The sequence below is a fragment of the Heliangelus exortis genome, chromosome 17, assembly GCF_036169615.1.
Source record: "Heliangelus exortis chromosome 17, bHelExo1.hap1, whole genome shotgun sequence".
In the NCBI taxonomy this organism is placed as follows: domain Eukaryota; kingdom Metazoa; phylum Chordata; class Aves; order Apodiformes; family Trochilidae; genus Heliangelus; species Heliangelus exortis.
The window spans coordinates 4,948,920-4,965,107 of NC_092438.1; the positions used below are offsets into that span (position 1 = coordinate 4,948,920).

Genomic DNA, 16,188 nt, shown 5'->3' on the forward strand with positions numbered 1-16,188 from the left:
TTTTTCTGCACTTGTCATATGAAAACCTTGTACTTCAAGTCAGCTTTTTCATGTCTTAGAGGAAGAAAAATAAAACCTCTGAAGAATTCTGTTTGTATTTAGGATCAGGACATCAGTGCCTTAGGTTTCTTGGTGGAGACACAAACAGTCACTTATGAGTGGAGCCCATTCAGGGCTCCTCTCAGGGTCCATTTTTGCCCAGCAAGCATAATCCTCTAGTACCAAACACATCTTTGAAGAAATTTGCTAACATGTATGTCTTGTTTTATATCTCTTCCAGCTTCAGAGAGTATTAAACTTGCAGCACCTGCATGCATGTGGATCTCTAGAGCAAAGATCAGGGTTGTTTAACGAGTATCTAGATCTGAACTGGGATGACAAAAGATTCAAACACAACTTAACTTATGAGGTAAGAGAAGGTAGTTGTGTCTATAAACAGCTTTCTAACAGCAGCTCTTCTTAATGGACAGGAATTTATTCAGGCTTTGTATGTAATTTTGAGTGGATTTTAAGAAGGCCTCTGCAGAGTACCACTTTCTGTGAAATACCATTATTTCATTTGACTGCTAGCATATTTCTCTGCATAGGAAGCATAATGTAGCATAATTAAGAAAAATTAGTTCTTAGAAATTAGAGGCCTCATGCCCTAAATTTGCAAAACTTGAGTTAATTCTGTGGGATAGGGACCAGGAACTTCTCATAAATCAAAGCATTGTCAAGTAGAAATGTTACATTAAAACCTTGAAGCTTCTAGGATAAAATAGCAAGCACAGGGACAGGTTGGGGTGACTGGGCACAGAGGAGTGCCTAAGGTTCTCATGTCATATTTTAACTTTGTTTTCTTGATTAATTGCAGAGAAATCAATTCTTGTATCCTGATAAATTTCAGTTAGAAGCTGTCCTTGAAAATATTTTCCTGGCCTCATGCACCAAACAGAAGATTCTGGGTAAAATGGAAACAGACTATTCATCTTTCCTTGACTATTTTATGAGCTTTGAGTTCTGTGACCTTCCAAATGTAAGTCTCACATAAACATAATACACTTACTTCATTTTAGATATAATTACTATTTTGGAAACTCAGTTTTACTCAGCTGCAACTTTTCATGAGAGTTGCCATACTTGTGTAACTTAATGAACCATAAATAAACATTGTCTTTTGATGGGTTGAGGCAGAAAGGTTGGGTTTGCCACAGAGGTATATTCCATAGGTCTGGTTATGGTTGTAAACATTCCCACCTCCTCCATGTTCTTTCTTTCCTGTTCCTTTCTCAAAGGTCTTTTAATTTCATGTTTCTGGACAATATCAAGACAGGCTCATAAGTGATTGAACAGGAAACTAGAGAGGAATAAAAGTTCTTCTTTTCCCCTGTAGGTAAAAATTTACTGTTTTTTACAGCTGCTGGTTTGGTTGGATTTCTGAACCTTAGGGTAACCTTATAGTTGTCATTTATTTTTATATTACAAACCCAAACCCCATCTATTGTCTTCCTTAGGTGCAAGTTGGACCCCAGAGTTGCCTGTAGATATTAACAACAAACACACAACTTCAAATTTTCCATAAATGTTTCTTTCTAGTTCCCAGTGGCTGAAAAGCATCTCAGTGGGTTTCCTAATTTACTGTCAGAGCAGGTCACGCCCAGTTGGCAAACAGCAGCCAAATTGTAATACCAAAGAAAATTTTTTCCAAGACCAAGATGTGTTAGTGCCTGTTTATAATGCAAAATGTGTGTTGTTGTATGATACTATTCAAAAATCAGATGCCTCTGCATACTTTAGGATCCTTTTCTTCAAAGTCATGAATCAAAATGCCTGGGTAGAGTAGGTTGAGAAGCATAACAACCCCCCAAAAAGGTGTTTTTCTAATAAATTTAAGTTCTATTCCAGCTGCTGTTCTTGGCTTAGGCTGTAATCACTGAACATGTTGTGTTATACCACAGAAACTGAAGATATAATGAAGTAAGACAGTGCTGTGAGGAGGATGCAGCGGTATCTGAAAAACACCAGTTTTAGTCATCACCTCATGGTGTAATTTGATAAGAATGCAAACAGTGTACAACCTCTTATGACTCTACAGAACCCATTTCTTTGGAAGAATTAAGTTTTAACACCTCTTTTGTTCATACTTAGGTAATTGGTTTCTCTGGACTACACCAGCTCAACAAAGATGACTTCATTTTGCAGTCAGAGGGCAGAATTCACCTTGCTGATCATGGGAGAGATGAGGGGTTGATTGGGATTTTCTTAAAAAATCAGAGTACAGCTGATATGAAGAACTATTCTTTAGGAGTCGAAGTAAGTCTTGATTTTATTTTAGTGGCACTGGATTTTGGTTTATAAAGCCCTACTGCCATCTGTCTTCCAAACTGATCAGGTGCAGCCCGAGAATTATAAACCAGCATGCAAGTGCAGGCAACATAAATTATTCCTGATTTCTTTTGCTCTGTTTTTAAAGGAGCAGTTCTGCAATGCATGTGCAGTATGATCCAGAGACAAAGGAGAAGGCAACACCATTAGATATCTGTAGAGCTTGGTGACAAATATGTAGTGCGTGTATATCAGAGTGTATAAAAGTTTTAAGAGGCTGTGTGCTATGACAGCTCAGCATGACTAGGCTGTTGAGGCATGGGGTGTTTTTGCACCATAGAAAAAAAATCAAAGGGGAAGAAAAATAAGAGAAAAACAAAATGTGAGATTCATACAAAGCATCAATTGCTAGAAAAAACAGAACTGGCCTCAAGAAAGGCATAGAACAGCCTCCATACAATGCTCATCCTGAGGCAAATCTCTTCCTTTTTCTCTCCCCCTCTGTTTTATACTTGCTGTACATTTCTCATTAAATTAATAAGTAGAGAAGCTGATGGTGGCTACAGATTGGGGCAGAAAAATAACGAGGTCAGCAGCCTCCAAACTCTTTATTAGAAAGAATAAAGTAATCAGTCAGAATTAACTGAGAGAATTGGTCACTCCTTAACAAAATGATGGTTTAATCAGTAACAGGCTAAGGAAAAGATGAAAGTGTTTTTCCCTCTCTGTTTAGGAAGAAGGGAAATGAAGTAAGTATCAGCTGATCTACTTGTGGTTTCCCTAGTCTTTATTTTGGGATAAATGGCAAATTCAGCAGCCTAGTAAGTTTCTTTCATTGCTACCATGAAAATTTTGTACACAAGCCCTCACCACTTGCCTTTTTGTGGGAAGCACTGATATTTGAGCATAAACTCTGAAAAGTCATTAATTCTGTGTGGAGGCCTTGAATAAATATTTTTCCTTTATGACTGCAGTTAAGAGCCTTTGAAGATATTTGGTTAGGCCTGACAGGAACTACTACTTCCTCATCTGTTCAGAGCCAAATCCTGGTGGAGGGGATTATTGATCAGAAAGAGAAATTAAAAGTAGCTGTTTCTAAAGGAAAGGAATGTTCTCAGTACTACATGGGGTACTTGAAAGGTATGTACCTTCACAGCCAACACGTAGGTGATGTCATTTTAGGTGCTATTGATGTATTTGAGACTAAAACCACTGCTTTTTGAATTTCTGGAGTCAGAATTTGTAGAAGTTATTAAACTCCACTCTTGACCCACATTCTGTGCACACTTTGCCAAGCATTTCTGCTTATGCTCATCACTGCTTGGGCACAAACAACTTCTGTGTGTGGATGAGTTTCTGATAATCTTTCTCTTAGGATCTAAGCAGTTTTGAAATGTCACAACAAGGGATAGTAGAAGACTTAAGTAGAAAAATGTCTGTAAAGCACTGTGACTGAGAGGATTCTTTAGATTTATATTAATTCAGCACTTTCTTTGGAGTAGCAGATCTGTATTTGTAAATCATTCACAAGCCACATAGAAGAGAAAATCAAACACTGACACTAATGTAATTTTCTTCTGTTTATCTCCTCTTGGTTTTGTTTTTTTTTTTTTCCCCACAAACACCTACCACACTCAGATGTTGACTGATCACCTAATTAAAAGGCTTGTTTTGAAACAATGTCTGTCAGTGTTGTTTCCTGGAAATGAAGCTCTCTCTTTTCGTTGTCTAAGGGGATTTGGAGGAAGGAATGGAAGTCAGTGCTTGTACTGATGGGCAACAGATGGCTGCTGTTAATACCTATCTCACTACTAATGGTGAAAGGAAAGAACACGTGGGACAGATGACTCTAACAGCTGTTAATGGAACTTTGAGTTTTCTCTCTCATGAATGTGGGGATCCAGTTCTTAAAGCTGAGGTGAGACCCTTCAGTGGCACTTAATTGCATTGTGATTTTTTGAGAATATAATTTAACCTTGTCAGTTTGATGGAGCATTTTCCAGGTAAGCTGCAGGTGTAAGCTTTGGTGAGTAAATGGACAAGCAGGAGAATTATGCAGTTTGAAAACTTGTAGTAACATCATTTATCACTTTTGTTGTAGTAAGATGCCATGGTGAGGATTGAAAAACATAAAGTATGTGGGACCCTTTCCTATAGCAAAAGCAGCAATGATGTGCCTGGGCTGCTCAGCATGTTGGTTACAACACTAAAATTGTAATTACAATTTTACTTCAATTGTAATTGTTTTTACTTCTACACAGGGTTTTTCACTCTCTGCTTGGAGGCTTTTTAGTTTTCAATCCTTACTCCTCTGTTCCCTTCTCTACCAACTGACTAATGCAGAAATAATTTTTCCCTGCAAAACTGAAGGCCACTGTGGAGCTTTGCTGGCATTTCAACAAGAACAAACTTTGAGTGATTCGGACCCAGCACAAGAAATTCTAAATCATAAATTCAAAGGTTTTATTCATCTTTTCACAGTACAAGCTTAATGAAATTGGGAGCCTTCTGAAAACCAGACTGATGGAGAAGATGAAGAAGTTTGATGGATATATGTGGAGATTCAGGAGATCAGTAAGTATGTGCACATGGCCTGTGAAAGCACCATGAAATGTTCATGAATTGTTAATTAAAAATCCTTATGTTGTGTGGAGTTGTTTTATTTTGCTTAAACACTTAAATGGTTCATCCTGTGCTAACCTACAATTTGTACACAGATGAAAAGGTAAAGGTCCTTTTATGGTAAAGGTCCTGTATCTGTGCACCAGCACTGAGGATGTCAGAGTGGCCTTGGAATGGAGTCAAAGCTTTGCTTGTGATCACTATTTATTTTGATATTTCTTCTTTCTTTGGGAACCAATATAGGTGCAGCAAGTTGAGTTTCTGTCTGAAGCAGCTGGCTGGCCTTCAATAGCCTTGCAAAAGGTATCAGGATTCCTCCACAGGGTGGGCAGGACTGTTGCCCAGGTGTGGAAGCAAAGTGGAATCAGGCAGATACTGAGAAGCAAGCTCCCGATTTTCCTGGAGAAAATTCAAGCCATTGTCCAGCAAATGCAGAATGAATTGCAAAGTAAGCAACACCATGCAAAGCAAGGAGAATAGGACAATGTCTGTGCAGGGCACAACAAACTGACTATAAAAAGATGCTGAATACCACAAATGTTTCTATTTTGGTCTAACTAAAATTGTTGACCTCAGCTTTTGGCTTACAGAGGAGGAATCTTGATGCAATAAGGTCTCACTAATCTCAGTGTGATCATCTTGCTAATGAAATAATTGAAGAGGGATTCTCTTGGACACGGGAGTCAGGTTTCAATCAGATAAGAACAGAGCCCTAATTCCTAAGCAGAAGCCTTTCTCCTAACAATTCTCTGGCAAGCATTTGTTTAGGACAAAGAGTATGTTTAGGACACTGTGTGTTAAGGACAATGTGTGTGTGTGCACGTGCATGTATAGGACATTCTGTGTGCACACACAGACACAGAGACGCGCACACGTGCATATACACACACAGACATGCACGTGAACACACACACACACCCAGGCACACAGACACACACAGTGGCACACACACAGATACACAGACACACATGCTTGCACACACACAGTCACATGTACACTCAGACACTCACAGTTTGCAGCACAATACCTGATGTTTATTTCTCACACTGTTTGCTCCAGAGCCACTGGCAACTTTGAAGGACGCCTACTATGAGGTAACCTTGAAGCCACTTGATGAAGTTTGGCAAGAGCAGACAGAAGAATACATGAAGAAAATCCAGGCTTTTTTGCCCAGCATTTTAAAAGATGTGTGGCTAATGGAACCAATCCAGGTGGCATTAAAGGCTGTGAAAGCAGGTTTGGATATGGTTGGTATAGCTTAATTCTCTATTTTTAATGGTTGGAAAGATAAAGCCTACAAATTTGTCTGAATTACAGATACAGAAAAATAAATCTGTTTATGTGCAGTTATCTTTCCACATAACAAGCTTGTGCACAGCTAATATACTGTTCTTGGAAGATTTGACCTGCTTTGAAAGCAGCACATTTCCCACTAAAGGAGAGGCTGTTTTGTTTTTGTTGAAATCACAGCAGCAGCAATTGGTCATTTATGTGGCTTCTGCTTTTCTTCCATGGAGAGGGAATATTTTGATAGCAACAAATAATGCACAAATAGGTTTGGGCATTTTTAGGTAAAAAGAGGAGCGTATATCATGTCACCAATTTATATTAATGAAGATACCAATCCTTTGCAAGCTACTGAACCACTTTAACTAAGTGAAGTATTGGTAAGTAATGATCATTTAGGAAGGATATATTTCTGACCATTACTTGTTGCTGTAGTGACTACTGTCCTAGTTAGTATCCCCTGGATATTAACCTCTAAATGACAAGATGCTGTCAGGCAAGTGAAAAATGGGAGAGACTGAAGTGCTATTTCACTGTCTGTTGCTTTAAACCTCATTATCAAGTACTGACCCTGCCCTGAAGCCAAACTGAAGTCATGTTTGTAATCTCCTTTTCTGGCACTCCAACAGACTGTGCAGCAGATGCTCAGGTGGGCAGAGGCCGTGTTTTCTAGAGCTGTGAGCAAGACCCGGAAGCCCTTACTCAACCTTTACAGCTTTTCACCCAGGTAACTGGTGCTTTCTGGAAGATTCCTGCTGCCAGGTAGCATTCTCAAGGGCCACAGGCCATTTGTGCACTGAGGGCTGCAGATACCCACCCAGCCCTTCTTTGCTTTGGGCACATGACGTGACACCAGGATGTTAATTTTTGTTGGCTACCAGCACAGACTGAATTTCAACTGAATGCACTCAGTGGCAGGCAGAACTCTGACAATTTGCCTTACATGGCACGGTGTGGTGCTGGTCTTGGCCACTGTAACAAGACTGCAGTTCTTATGAATATTTCACTTCCACGTTTCTAATAAAAAAGCAACTGCATTTCATCAGCTTAGCAGATAAGGCACATGGTGTTCTGTTTATTTTCTACAGGAATTGTTCAGTGGTAGTAAAACTGCCAGTGCTTCCTAAAGCAGACAGCTCCCTGGATCTGGTTAATATTACTAATTATCTCATTGAAGAAAAGTTAATGAGGCCTCTCCAAGATCTCTACAAAATCAACATAGTTGCAGAGTATTACAGATTCAAACGGAAGATGATGGAGAGTCCCTTTGAATGTAAGGCCTTATGATGCTGCTTTGTTTTGTAGCTGGGTCTATTTCCACTTAGTTCTAAATTTTACAAATAATATTTGGAAGAGCATTTTACATAGAGATGGTCACTAATAATTTTCCTGTAAACTTATATATAGTCTTTCTTGTAAAACAGTAACTGTATAACAACAACCAAATACTTTGAATCCTAATTCATATTTCTTAATATTTTAGGACACTCATGAGGATCTATTTAAATTCTTAGACTGTTTCCTTTCTGGAGAAATTTCTGTTGCAGAACAGTTTGTTACTAATTAAAATGTAATAGCTTGAAAAATTAATTTAGAGTATGCCAGCCAGAAGCTGCTTGTGATGCAGTATGCAAGCAGTAGCACAGCACTTACTCTAACACAACTCTGTGTAAAACTAACTGGTGTTTCTTCTGAAATACTGTTCCCTAGATCATGCAGTGTTAATTGGAACCAAGCATCTAATGACTTTTGATGGAAAAATTTATGATTTGGCATCACAGTGCAGTGTACTTCTTGCCAAGGATTTTCTTCACAACACTTTCACTTTAATACTAAATGAGGACACTGGTAACTCAAGATCACTCTATGTTGAAATGAACCAGACTGTGATCAGTATCTATCCAAGCCTAAAGGTAGGAGAGGAAAGTCAAACATTCTTCTTTTCCAGACCAAAAATTATCTTCCATCAGCCAATAAAGAAAATGTCTTCAAAATATTAATGCTCAAAACATAGATCAGAACAGCTGCCAGATTCAAGTACTAGAAAGTACCCACTTACAAATCAGGAAATAACTCCCCCAAATAAGATCAGTTTTAACTCAAGGGCTGCCTTCTTGCTCTCTGGGTACTAAAATAAGCAAGGCTTGATGGAATTTTCTGCTTTTCTCTTAAATGCTCCAACAGCAAGGCAGTTGGAGAGATCTGGAGCAAACTGGGCCTATAGCCTCAGTGTCCCTGGCAGCCTTTGGGCTTTTCTGCTCTTTCAGAAGTTTTAACACAATCCTGTTCTTATTTCCTAATGCTGGGCTAAGCAAAGACCCCATCCCACCTGCAAAACCAGAATGAGCTTTCTTATCATTGAGTTTTCATTGTGACATATTTGAAACTGCATTTTCATTTTAAAGCAGATATACAAGATGCATAACTTGTCTGTTACGGGAGAGAACTGCCAAGTGCTGGATCAGTCCCTTGAAAAGCATGCCACTAATTCAAGAAGAGGAGCCAACAAAATAGAAGTGTCTAATCATAAAGGAGTTTCCATCTCTTGTGACTTTCAGTATGATCTCTGCATGATCACTCTAGCTGGATGGCACCATGGTGAGAGCTAATCATAGAGCATCTGTCAGCTGTTAGTGATTTTTTTTCTCTTATCTCCCAATTATCATGACCTGTAGCACCAGTGTGTGGGTTGTCTTTCATTTTTTTCCCTTATTCATCTATATAGACCCTGGAAAAGGCCTTGGGTATTCTAAATTACTACCAAATAAAGCAGGGCATCTATCATTCCAGTAAGAACCCAAGTGCTTACCTAGGGTGCTACTGTTTCAGTGCAGTAGAGAGAGAAGAAGCAGAAATGTGAGGGCAGAAACATCCCACTCCTTGGTAAGTCAGCGCTCCAGCTCTATTGAAAAATGTATGGTTTGATCTAAAAATCATAGCAGTTCTCTGTCTCCTGGTTTTCAACAAAAAGCATTCTTTGGGTTTTGGTTGGAGCTTTTTTTTTCATTTCTGTTGCATATTTCTGCATGTGTAGTATTTCTCTGCACACGCAGTCAGTCTAACCCCAAACCCTGTCTGAGAATCACTGCTCTGTTGCAGGCTTATCTTACCAAACCTGCAAGAGCTGAACAGGGGAGGCTTAAAAGATTCCAGGGCTTTTGCTGTAATTGGAATACATTCCCCGCACTATTCTGAAACTCAGACCCTGGAGATTAGCAGAGAATGGATATGAAACCTTTATTTGGCCAGGAGAAGCAAAGAAAGAGCTAGCAAGATAGCAATCCAGTCTGAGAAAAATCCACAGTGGATGCTTGGGCAAACTTTCCCTCCCCTACACGACAGCTGAGCTCTGCTGTACAGAGTAATCAGAGCCCAGAGACATATTCCAAAATTTTCCTGTGTCTCCTTGTGACAAACACTATTTTACTTCATTTCCATTTCATTCCAGGTGTATCAGCTGGACTTTTTGGTACCAATGACAATGAAGCTGGAAACGAATGGATACTTCCTAACCATTCCCTCACTGACAATGTTCAGGAGTTCACACAGAGCTGGCAGGTAAGGTGCTGCTTTTTGTGCAGATCACCAGCAGTGCTGGAGCACACAGAGCAATGTGTGAGACTTCTCTGGCTTAGCTGAGCTAAAGCTCCATACTGAAACAGCAGCATATACTGGGCATAGAAATATTGCCATTCTTAGTTATTTCTGTATCTTACTTTAAAACAGAGGATTACTTCAAGTATCCTCTGCTTTTCTTTGCTGCTGGAGAGATACATCTGAGTTTACAGCCTGTATTTGTTAACAATAGAGCAGGATCACAATGTGACTGACTGCAGGTATAATTTTCCTGATTGCTACAAATAATTAACTTCCAATATATTCATAAAAATACAACCATCTAATACAAAACTATCCAAAGAAGTTCAACTAAAAATAATAAGCAAATAAAAGCAATATGTAAGAAACTTACTGTCATAAAAGCAAGCTGGGAAGTCATGTATGTCCTCCTTTAAGTGGCTGAAGCCATACTGGCTGTGCTACACTATTGGTTGCTATGTTTTATTTGCTGGCCACAGCATCTTTGCACTGCTGCATATAGCCTGTAAAATTTCCCATTCAGAAAAAAAAAAAAAAGACAACTAGCCAACTCCTTATGTCAGCAGCCACAAACTAAGATCTTTCAGTGAATAACAAAATCAATATAAAAATTAAACTATGCCTGTAATATGTAACACTTATGAAACATACATATTTATGAAGAGTGCAAATACTTCTCAGTACTCATGAACAGTAGATGTTGATCAAGCAGTGTCCTGAGCTCCTCTTATCTTCCTTCAAACCATCTCACCTGGGAAATCTTTAGAATTCAGACTACACTGATCTATTAAAAACCAACCAACTTGAGTAATTGTTTTCCCAGGTGAACAAGTGCAGTCTTGTGCAGAAGAAAATGAAGCCGTGTCCACATACAGCCAAGCAAAAAGTCTGTAAAGTGTTTTTTGAAGAACCACATTCACTTCTTCGGAACTGCTTCAAAGTTGTAAGTGTAGCTTCAGCCACCAAAGGACTATCTGAATACCCAGATGTCATACTTAAAAGGAATACACTTGATTGTCACAAGGATAAAGTCCAATTGCAGATAACTGCAAGTAATCAGAACAAAAATCCAGACAGAAAAGAAGCTAATGTATCACCGTAACTATAAAGTCCTTGACATCCACAAAATAGTGCCATGACTTCATACCACTCTTGAGCATACAGATCTAGAATCTGAAAATACAAATAAGCCCCTCAATATTAGGAAGAAAATAAAGGTTTGTAAATGGTCCTCACAAGGGCAGAGGGGAGGGAGACAAAACAAACTTCAAGTTTAGTTTATCTGCAGATGCTGCCAGGCTGCAGTCTCCAGAAGAGAAGTATGCATGCTCCCTGCCCCCTGTTCCTCTGAACAACCTCTGCTGTGTTACAGGTGGACCCTGAACCTTTCTACAGCATGTGCACACAGGACACCTGTGATCCACAGGAGCTGAGGGCTGCCTGCAGTTTAGCAGCAGCTTTTGTTCATCTGTGCAACCGAAATTTTGTCCCTGTGGAAATGCCTCCTCAGTGGTAAGTTTAATTTCTTTTCATCCTGAACATGCTGACTGCACTGCCCCAGTACTTGCATGTCTGTTATTCAAGAGCATGTAAGAAAACAATACTAATGAATCTAACACACATAAGCAAGAATTATCCTACTCCTGGAACTATTCCTCTTGCTCCTTGTCCCTGACCCTTTCTGCTTTTCACTCAGCACACCCTACCCACCTGTCTCTGAAATTTACTGTATGCCTGGATCTTTTCATTGAATGAGGACATTAAAGGAAACACACATACAAATTAGTGTCACGCTAATTACTGATGCATGTGCCCTAGCAGTAACTTAAGATGTAATTACATTTTTACACAACTGCAATGAAAACATTTAAATGATGGAATCATGCCGAAGAGCCAATGATGCTTGAAATGCCACACTTAGGTTGACACTTAAGTTTTATGCTCCATTCTTTGCTAAAGCTTAGTAATGAGAAAACAGGGTTTTTTATATATGCAATGAAATGTTATTCATTGGCATTTATGAACTCACTACCACATCAAACGCACAATTTCCTGACTACAAATAGATTTGTGGTATGCTTAAAAAAATGTATAACTGTTTGCTGAATTCTTACCCACTAGGGAAAGGAATAACTTTCAAGATATAGCTACCAAGTATTGGTAGACAACTGGGTTAGCCATAAAACACAAACCTAGAGAAAGTACACTCTATACGTGTGTCAGTGTATCAGAGGCATACACTCCAACATGCAGCAATGCCATGTCATTGTCTGCCTCATGTATTCTGCTCACCCAGTGAGTGAGCAGCAGATGACCATGAAATTTCTGGGTACACAATAAGTGGTTTTAGCTCAAATATTTGTCTTCAACATATGAATAAAACACGGGCAAATTGTGCTAAATCTGAGCCCGAATATTCAGTTGAAAACAGTTTTAGAATGGAACAGTAGCTGAAAGATTGAAGTCAGCTGGTGCTACTAGTGTACATTATCCCATTTCTGAGGAAAGGGATTGGAACTGCAGTGGATCACAAGATCAGTTAACAAATAACATGCTATTAAAGCAAGCTATAAAACAAGCAAAGTATACTGGGCACATACACAGGAATAAACATCTTTAAGAATAATTCTTCTCTATGCATCTTAATTTATGCATCCAGTTTTAGACATCAAGCTTTAGTTGAGAACCAGCTGAGAGATGTCCAGAGGTCTCCAAGGGGAAAAAATACTGAAGGGCTGAGGAAAGACAAGTTAAGACTAAGTATGTAAACACACTAAAAGGAAGGATGTGTAGCAGACCCAGCTGCAAGTAAGGGAGAATTGGGTTGGATATCGTGAGAGGATCTGCAATGGCCACAGTAGCCATGCATGGTAACTGATGGCCATCTAAGGGCATGAGAACATTTCAGTCATTTCAGCTGCCTCCACACTACTTTCTAGAAATTCAGTCCTGTCACAGATCTTCAACTGGACAGCTGAACTAGCCAGATCCTATGATCTTCAGTAATAATGCTGTTCTTTGCCTCTAAGTGTGATTTTATTGACACACGTGTAAAGAAGCTTGAATCTTTTTCAGTTTAGTGCACCTGAGATAACATTATCTAAAATGCTAGAATACTTTTTCCTAACAGCTTTTTGATAATGCCAGAGAAGTGATGTTGGTTTTCCCTTCATAGTTTTCTTGTAGTTCAGCATGCTAACAGCTTGTATTACATGTCATTTATTCCTTTCCATCCTTCAGGTACTTACAACTTACCTGGATTTTCTCTCTTCATTTCAGCTTAAGACAGTTCTGAAGGGCAGATACCAGCCCTGAAGATGGAAGAACCCTCTCAGCACCCAAAATACAACAGTGATTTTAGGTAGACAAGCTAGAAGCAATAGTAGGGAGAGCACCATAAGTATGAATTAATTAGTTGTTAGGACTGTGAATTAAGCATATCTAGTATAAACCAAAAGCTTTTCACACAGAAACATCCGAGGGCAAGAAGAATGATTTCAGTACATGAAAAAGAAACTGTTATCAACCAGATGAAATCAGACAAAGGAGTATTAGTTACTTTGAAAAAAATTATCCCACTCAGTGGCAAAATTGCTTCTTCACAAGCCTTGAACCAAAACATGACTACATTTAGAAGATGACAAAACATCCTTTCCAGCTCAGATTAATACAAACGGGCTACTTTGTGAAAGTGGCATATGGGCTTTCAACCTGGGCAGCAATGCTGACCTTTTTTTCTCCAGAAATGAAACTCAGCTCTACAGTGAATTATGGAGAAAGTGACCTTTTTCCAGAGAAGTGGCCTGACAAATAGGAGGGCTAACATAGAAATAAGATGGTTGAAGAACTGAATTAAATAATTAATGTTCTTATTTTTATGGTGGCTGATTTTTTCCCCATATTAATATGTTCATTATTAGTGAGTGTTGGCCAGTTTCACATTCTCCCTTTGTGCTTTCAGAACCTCCTTCTCAGAAATCAGTTCATGTGTTGGGAAAAGGTGACTGATACCTCTCCTATCCATAACGTAGTCTTAACCTGTTACAGATTCTGTTGTTTAAAATGGTCTCATCTGTCTAATTAATTGATTTAAATACAATATAGAGAGTAATTTAAAAAATGCTTTACATTTCTCCCCAAAGTACTAGGAATTATTCCTTAGTAAAAGGTTATCTTTTGAATAATATGCAAACACTGAAATAATGGCATTCTGAACTATGAGATAATGTTAATAAACATTTGACTTCCTTATTTTGATGCTGGAGAACTTTTCTACTGATTATTCATAAGAATAAAGTTGTACTGATCTACAGGGTTGGAACTGTCTGGGTTTAAATGGCTCCTATTGTTTATAGAGACAAGAGCAGCTGGCCTCAGCTACCATGTGTATGACTCCAGTCTGTGCTTGCACTCTAGTTTTACACAAATTCTAAGTAAAACATGATTCTCACACTAGTCAGGAAAAACTCCTGAATGAAGCCAAAATTGTATACAGTATTTATGAAAGTTAATATTTATACCAGTTATTGATTTAAAAAAACATATAATGTTCACCCCACTAACACACCAAACACTTTTCAAAAAATACTGAGGTTAACAGTTGCAAGAACAAAGCAAAATGTCAGCAAGTAAAGTAAAAAATTTAGAATTGCTGCTTTGCTTTCCAGCTACTTGCAGAACAGCTATGGACACAGAAACATAGAAAGGAGAAAGTTTAACTATATGCTATCTGTACACAGCAACACCAAGATGAATGCAGGTTTTAGGTCTCTTAGAAGCTGCTTATAACATCTCGCAGGTGCTAAAGAAGCCATTTAAACACCAATAAATATTTTAAACGAGAAGCACCATGCTCAGCACACTGGCAGATGTCTCTAAGATGTTACCAGGTTGTGCAAATGCACGTTTTATGTCTCAGACAGGCAGAAACTGAGACAGGTCCCCAAACCAGACTGGAAGCCCACAGCATCCCGCAGCAGCTGGATCAGCATGGGCAGGGATTGCTCCCACCGGTGTGGCTCAGCAGCAGGTGGAGCCAGCTAAAAGAAACCTTAACCCCTTCTGCTCTGGGGTGGGAAGGGTTGGCCCCAGATACTCAAATGATCTCATCAACAATAACCACTGCATCCAGACCACTAAAAAAAAGTATTGACTTTTATAGACAAAGCACCACTGATGCAGGACAGAATTACCAGTAAAATTATATGGGGGAGCATGTGAGGGGGGCGGAAAAACCTAAACAAACAAACCAACCACAGTTCCTTTTTCACTGCCTTGTTTGGCCTTCAGGAATGAAGCCACAGGTCTTCAAATGACCTTTATGAATTCTTCAATGAACCAAGGAAACCATCCATCAAAATTATTTTTAAGTATGCCTTTTTCACTGCATGGTAATGTCTCATACCTTGGGAATTCCAAACCGTAGATCATACACTGCCTCCCTGCCAAAGGATGCAAGATGTAAGCTACCTGGTAAGATGCCTCATATTAGCAAACAAGTCATTAACTAGGAGAGTGAAGGAGGTTTACGTGGGGGAGCACATTCCAGCAGTCTCCAGTGGCGGTATCAAAGCTTGCTGCAAGCTGACACACTTTTGAGGAGATGACTCAGCACAAAACCATCCCTAAAGACAACTAAAATATGTCTGTGATTTCTTATGGATGTGATCCCACAGGCAGGATCCCTTTGGCAGGATTTGACACTTCCCATATGGAGCCTACAGTTTTTCAAAAATGAGCGTTTTTTCTCTACACTACATCAGCTTTATCAGGACTAAAACTGTAGTAAGCAACTTACTGATAATACTGCACAAGTTTAGCACACCTTGCCTTAAGCCCTCTGAGACGTTTCTTTTTCAGAATGTAAAGCAGTATACGAACTACACTGTCCCATGGGAAATGCAAAAAATCCATCACATAGCTCAAGGATCTGCACATCACACAATACTTTTGATTTTACCTTCTGGGTTGCTGGAGACCAGACCACCTGACTCTGTAACTGGTGCTGATCAGAGCAATTTGAAAATACCCACCAACAACCATCTGTCCTTGCAGGAGCACCGTGAGGTTAAGCCAAGTCATTCTTCCAAGAGTATTATTAGTGCCTACAATTCACCTTAAACATGTCCTTTATATAGGTCCAATACAGGAATGCCAGATCTACAAAGTTCAGTTCTGCATACCATGCAGAACTCTAATGCTCCAAAACTTAATAGCAAAGTTGAGGTTTTTGAGTTTCTATCACAAGCTGAGAAAGTGAAATACAAAGGACCTCATGTTTTTGCCACTGAGCTCCCCAGATAGCTCAAACCAAGATAAATCTAGGTTTGTTCCACTTAGGAGAGAGCTAACACAGTGCACCCTCTTCAAGGTCCA

At 39.2% G+C, this 16,188-nt stretch overlaps 1 protein-coding gene across 1 annotated transcript in view; it reads left to right on the forward strand.

The window, feature by feature from the left end:
- Positions 1 to 14,137, forward strand: part of LOC139804240 (uncharacterized) — a 72,971-nt gene extending 58,834 nt beyond the window's left edge. Inside the window, exons 57-72 of the mRNA XM_071761251.1 lie at positions 281 to 409; positions 857 to 1,018; positions 2,131 to 2,295; positions 3,282 to 3,447; positions 4,041 to 4,225; positions 4,789 to 4,881; positions 5,173 to 5,377; positions 5,989 to 6,176; positions 6,846 to 6,943; positions 7,305 to 7,489; positions 7,927 to 8,129; positions 8,625 to 8,814; positions 9,665 to 9,774; positions 10,637 to 10,756; positions 11,186 to 11,325; positions 13,093 to 14,137. Of these exons, the coding sequence (XP_071617352.1) occupies positions 281 to 409; positions 857 to 1,018; positions 2,131 to 2,295; positions 3,282 to 3,447; positions 4,041 to 4,225; positions 4,789 to 4,881; positions 5,173 to 5,377; positions 5,989 to 6,176; positions 6,846 to 6,943; positions 7,305 to 7,489; positions 7,927 to 8,129; positions 8,625 to 8,814; positions 9,665 to 9,774; positions 10,637 to 10,756; positions 11,186 to 11,325; positions 13,093 to 13,108 (2,355 nt within the window). The 3' untranslated portion in view covers positions 13,109 to 14,137. The remainder of the gene's footprint in view (positions 1 to 280; positions 410 to 856; positions 1,019 to 2,130; positions 2,296 to 3,281; positions 3,448 to 4,040; positions 4,226 to 4,788; positions 4,882 to 5,172; positions 5,378 to 5,988; positions 6,177 to 6,845; positions 6,944 to 7,304; positions 7,490 to 7,926; positions 8,130 to 8,624; positions 8,815 to 9,664; positions 9,775 to 10,636; positions 10,757 to 11,185; positions 11,326 to 13,092) is intronic.
- Positions 14,138 to 16,188: the final 2,051 nt, after the last annotated feature.